Source organism: Colius striatus, chromosome 2 (assembly GCF_028858725.1).
Source record: "Colius striatus isolate bColStr4 chromosome 2, bColStr4.1.hap1, whole genome shotgun sequence".
Classification (NCBI taxonomy): Eukaryota; Metazoa; Chordata; class Aves; order Coliiformes; family Coliidae; genus Colius; species Colius striatus.
Window position 1 is genome coordinate 105,268,487 of NC_084760.1, and position 6,000 is coordinate 105,274,486.

A 6,000-nucleotide genomic window follows, 5' to 3' on the forward strand; every position below is an offset into this window, starting at 1 on the left:
TTTTCATCTTTTTAAAAAGTAGTTGAAGGTTGTTGTCTGATATGTGATGCAAGAAGTTGTGCTTGTGTGCTTGGGAGGATTAGTGTGACAGGGCTAAGCACTGGTGTATCTGACAGCTTGTCTGGGTTGAGGAACAACTGCTGATAGTCATTCTAGGGTCAAAATCTTAAATGTCAAAAAGTTGCAGAGTGCTTATTTCTTGTCATAATTTTGGACTGCTTCGTAGACCTTAGGCTTCTAAATGTCATGCATGTTTCCTGTGCTGATAAATTATTGAATTTTATCATCTTTTCATGCCACAGCTTTGAACTGAGACCAAAAGGGAAGAAAGCTGAGTGAAGGGATGGGAAATTTGCTTTTTATAGTTTCACCTTGTGCCATTTGGCTGACTCACAATCAAGCTGTAGTCGAGGGGATGATAAAAAGCCACCTCTGTCACTTGTAGTAACTGTGCTTTCTCAGAGGAGCAAGATAGTTCTCAGTTGCTGGAAAAAAAATCATCCTTTCTGTGCTGTTCTTTGTTACTAACCACCGATCTTCTCTCTTTCATGTCACAGATCAGAGGTCCATTGTGAAAACGCCAAAGACTGTTCCAGACACAGATGAAGATGAGGGAGCTCAGTGGAGTTGTACTGCCTGTACTTTTTTAAATCATCCAGCCTTAAATCGCTGTGAACAGTGTGAAATGCCCAGGCATTTCTGAGCCAACGGGCCCGTTCCCTTTTGTAAAACCATAGCAAACGTACAAGGAACTATCTGGTCATTGGGGGGCAAAAAAAAAGCATTTATGTGTAGGGTTTTGTAAAATTGAAGGTGTGACGAGATGGTATTTTGCTAATGTTAAATGTCAGCCCACAGAGCTAGTGATACCTCAGTGTTGCGTCGTGGGCAGTTGAAATTGATTGGCTGAAAGGTAATCTGCTGAAAGAGTCCGTTGCCAGCTGCCTAAACCGTGTACAGTATTACCAGTATCCCAGTAACTAACGCACGCCACGTTCAGTGTGCTTGGGTGTTGCCCATCCTCTTCTCTGCCCCGATGTCGCTACTGAATTTTGACAGGGGAAAGGAATAGAGTGCTAGCATTTTTGTTTTCAGAGCTTTCAATGAAACACTACATGCACAGAGGAGATCTAAAAGGAACAAGGTTTAACCGTTTAAACTGTTTGCTGCCACATAGTGCCTTTGATAAAGGGAAGAACTTCACAAATCAGTGGTACTCTTTTCCTCGTCTTCCCTGAAAACATCTCTGTGAAGCCAGAAATCAGGACAATCACGTCTAAAGATGAAAAGGAAAAACTGCATGCGTTGTCTGTACAATACACACAGTGAAATACCCCAAAGTTTTCCTACTGTACATAGCTCTAGAGCCTGCTTTAAGTGATTTCTTTTCTTCACTTTTATTATTTTCTTGTACTTCTGTATGTATAGTGTAATAGTCTTTTTTGTTAACTTTCTTTTTTCCCTTTAAGTGATTAAGCACGATCATGTCCCTTTTTTTTTAAGCTTTTATCTGAGAGAAGCAATGCCTTAAAATAAGAGCATTAATAAGAAACTATGCACAAAATAGCTTTCCTGTGCTCATTCTGTACATTGCTCTTGTAAATGCTGATGATCTGTGAAGACCTGCAGATGCAGCGTGGTAAAAATGCAGGAAAAGTTGGAAGAGTTATGCATATAGTTCACTCTGTACACTGAGTTTTACGGTGGGTGACATGAGGTAGCGTTTTGTCTGGCGTGAGGAGACTTTGTACCGAGAAACTTTCAACCCACCAACAGATCAGCATCCGATTTAAGCTTGCTTCATCTGCTGGGTACCTTGCAGACTCCTGAAGAGAGATTCATTGGGGAACTACATACAGTGCCAAAATCAACAGCAGCAGCTTCGTTCAAGGACTTTAAATGCTTTCCTGTTTTGGCAGCCAGTTTCTAAACCTGACTTTGTGGTGAAGTCTCATATTTATATAAAACAAGGATAGCAATATTTAGGACAACTGAAATAAAGGCTGGAAAAGAGAAATCAAACAGACTTGAACACTGAAGCAACCTCAAGCATCTCTTTTATTTTGATGATCTATTTTTTTAAGGAAAATACTCACATGATCGGGGATGTATGTAACCGTGATCAAGCAAATGGAATTCCAGTACAGTGTATGCATGAAAGACGGCACGCAAAGAATTATGTAGCAGCACTTAGCGTGAGGCTGGAGGGAGTGCTAACCATGTAGCAAGAGACAAAGTAGACTGTCACCCACTGTAAACATTTGCCAGTGGACACTTTTATTAGGAGTTTTACAAGTGATCTATGTGAATGCACAGAGGCCTTTGTTTTGAAGGCTTTGCATTTGTTTTTTTATGTGGGAGGAAAATGCCAATCCCAGGTAATTAGGCAGTAGACCCGAAGCACTTGCATTCAATGCATTTTGTTAATAAAATGAGGCCTTGTTTTTCAGCTTCATCTGCAGTTCTATGTGAAGATTGACAAATCAGTTTTTACCTGTTTATTAATAAAACCTAATTTGGATATCTGGAGTTGATGGTTTTGTGATTTAGCTGGGTAAACTGCCTTTGTAACAGATAAGTTATTTATAAAAATTAAAAAAAAAAAATATTCTAATGTTTGGGTTTGTGATTTGTTTGCTTTCTCCAGGCTGTGGAGCCACAGAATACTCAGCAGAACAATAAGCAATTAACAGTATTAAAAGTAGGCTGTTTTCTTACGCCCAGAGATTTTATTTAAACCTTTGTTTTGTTGAATCTTTTGTCTTTCCTCCTGACCATTACTGTTTAATCCAGTGAGTGTAAGGAAATGTGTTCTGTAAAGTCACTTTCCATTTCAAGATGGGCAACCATTTTGGGGCCAGTCTTGTTCAACATTTTGATCGACCACCTGGATGAGGGGACAGACCTCAGCAAGGTCCCTGATGACACCAAACTGAGAGGACTGGCTGATTCCCAAGAAGTCTGTGCTGCCATTCAACGGGATCTCGACTGGCTTGAGAGTTGTGCAGAGAGGAACCTCATGAGGTTCAACAAGGACAAGTGCAGAGTCCTGCATCTGGGAAGGAACAACCCCATGCATCAGCACAGGCTGGGGATTGACCTGCTGGAGAGCAGCTCTGCAGAGAGAGACCTGGGAGTCCTGATTGGTAATAAACTAAATATGAGCCAGCAATGTGCCCTCGTGGCCAAGAAGGCCAATGGCATCCTGGGATGCATCAAGAAGAGTGTGGCCAGCAGGTCAAGGGAGGTTCATCTCCCTCTCTGCTCTGTGCTGGTGAGGCCTCATCTGGAGTCCTGTGTCCAGTTCTGGGATCCTCAGCTCAAGAGGGACAGGGAAGTGCTGGAGAGAGTCCAGCACAGGGCCACCAAGATGATCAGGGGACTGGAATATCTTATGAGGAAAGGCTGCAGGAACTGGGACTGTTCAGTCTGGAGAAGAGATGACTGAGGGGAGAACATATTAATATTTAGAAATACCTAAGGGGTGGGTGTCAGGAGGTTGGGACATCCCTTTTTTCTGCTGTAGCTAGCAACAGGACAAGGGGTAATGAGATGAAGCTGGAACACAAACAGTTCCACTTAAACATAAGAAAAAACTATTTCAGTGTGAGGATGAGGCAGCCCTGGCACAGGCTGCCAGAGGGGTTGTGGAGGCTCCTTCCTTGGAGGTCTTCAAGACCCACCTGGACATGTTCTTATGCAACCTGATCTAGGTGACTCTGCTGCTGCAGGGGGGTTGGACTAGATGATCTCTAAAGGTCCCTTCCAGCCCCTACCATTCTATGATTCTGTGAACCACTTTGTACAAGGCTATAGATAATGCATTTTGCATACTATTCAAGCACAGTTTAAGGATTAATATGGTTAAACTGTATTTTGGTGCTATGTCTGTTACAGTGCTGTGAGCTATGGAGTGTTCCTGTACATGTCTTTCCCACTTGCACCCTGTCTAGACTGGTACATGGAGTTGGGCTTTCCCGAGGGATAGTGATGCTCTGTAAATCTATAAAGGTATTAACTACAGATCCAGCAAAAACCTTTCTTTAACACAACTGGGGCGCTTTAATCTGCTCTATGAAGAACCGGGTGTGGAGTGAACAGGGTAGCTGTGGTTTAAGAGTCAGCAACAAGCTTGAGTCTGCTGCAGGGTAGAAAAAGCATGTTTGGGGAAATACTGTGAGCAGAACTCCATTTTACTTACCAGATGCATAACTGATCTTTTCCCTGCATTAGTTTAGTGTTGGTTTTCTGAAGAGAAAAAAAGAATAGTGTTTCCATCCTGGCTTCGACATAGCTCTGCAGAGCCATCAGCACAATAGTATGAGAATGTAGCAGGTGGTATTTTCAGTAACTGATCCTGGAGTAGTGGGACAAGAGAAATGACATCTCCAGTGTTGTGGGTTCCACAAACTTTTACTGTTGCCTCTGGGGATTTTATGTTCTTCCTGTATTTCACATCACATGTATCAGTGGCTCTTCAAATTGACACAAGTATTTTGGCGTGTCATCATTGTATGTTTTTGAAGGGTAAGTTTTTAAGGGTTTAAATTTTGAAGGATGAAACAGAATTGGATTTTCCTGCAGGTTTTTTTTTCCCTTTTCCTCATGGAAGATAAATGATAAACATTTGCAGTAAGTTTAAATTTTGCATTGTGAACAACAGTAGCTTATCTTGGATGCTGATTTATGACTTTATGGTTTTGTAACATCTTTGTCTCTATAATTGTAAAAAAAGAAACCCAGAAGCCCTCCCCAAAGCAAATAGGTTATTTCCTTCTTTAGCAGGAAGGGATGAGTACATTTTGTGCCTTTTAGAGATGCTCCTGTTTATTGTTTCTTACTACGTGAAGTACTAAGCACTCGGTCAAGCTTCAGAATCGGGATAACTTTAGAAATGCATCCAATGAAACTGTGACAAAGAGTTGGTAAATGGCCTCCTGTGTCACGACAGCTCTGTGAAACTGAATTCAGTTCCCTTTCCTAGCTTTCTGGATAGAACAGAAAAACACTCATCTCTTCAGTCTCTAATCAGCAGAGCTATTCTGTTGCCCAGGAGTGTGGTTATTTGCGGTACCTCTGAGACTCAGGTTGAATTTGAGGTTTGATTTATTCAGTCTCAAGCTCATGATTTATTTTAAAACTGCACGATGGGCATTTGTACCTGTCTATGCATATTTGTTTTATTTGTGTGAGCTCAATTTTATGATTTTGAAATGTCTACCTTGGTATTTTGTAGATGCCCAGGGAACATACATTTTTCGTGTCGGTATTGCATTTCTTCTGTCTAGTTCCCCTATGTTGAATGTACATTGGGGCCAGGACACAAACTGAAGGAAGACTTGATTGAAGATACTGATCAACCCTTAAAAAAAAGGCACCAAGTGTTGAAATGTACTGAGCATTTACCCTTTTCACTACTATTTTGATATTCTAAAATGAGTAGTGCTATAAAACCATGGCAGAAACGTTTCTATAGTTAGTTGACAGCATCTATAGTGTAGCTTGTAAATCCATGGCAACTTAAATACTTAGTTCTAACTTTAAATACCAAGAAAATGTTTTGACATTTTGATTATCTTAAAGGATTGTCATAATTTGAACAGAAATTCCAAATGAGCTTTAAACTAGTGACTCCTTTCATTGGTGCAGAGTAGAATGATTACAGTGCATTCTTTTCCAAGCCTGGCTGCTTGAATAGTGCTTTTACTGTTAACTTTGGGGAACGATCTTCAATTTTATGTAGCCCAAAATGCCTTGTGAGGTTCTCATATTGTGTGAACTACTTCAGAATTACTGGAGAGCGAGAGAACAAGAAGAGTCAGTATGAAATGTTTGAGGGCTTCAGGTTCCACGATGCGCTTAAGTGCTAAAGGAACACTTGGGAATGATGAGGAACATGGAGAGTGATGCAATCAGACTAAATGTTGATGGTTTTTCTTTTTGATAGAAATCTCTCTGGTTTTTATTTGTTTGAGCAGTTCTGTTCTGGTGATATAAAGC

General features: G+C 40.9%; 1 protein-coding gene across 1 annotated transcript in view; it reads left to right on the forward strand.

The window, feature by feature from the left end:
• Positions 1 to 2,593, forward strand: part of TAB2 (TGF-beta activated kinase 1 (MAP3K7) binding protein 2) — a 70,084-nt gene extending 67,491 nt beyond the window's left edge. The window contains exon 7 of the mRNA XM_061991683.1: positions 558 to 2,593. Coding sequence (XP_061847667.1) covers positions 558 to 703 — 146 coding nt within the window. The 3' untranslated portion in view covers positions 704 to 2,593. The remainder of the gene's footprint in view (positions 1 to 557) is intronic.
• The last annotated feature ends 3,407 nt before the right edge of the window (positions 2,594 to 6,000 follow it).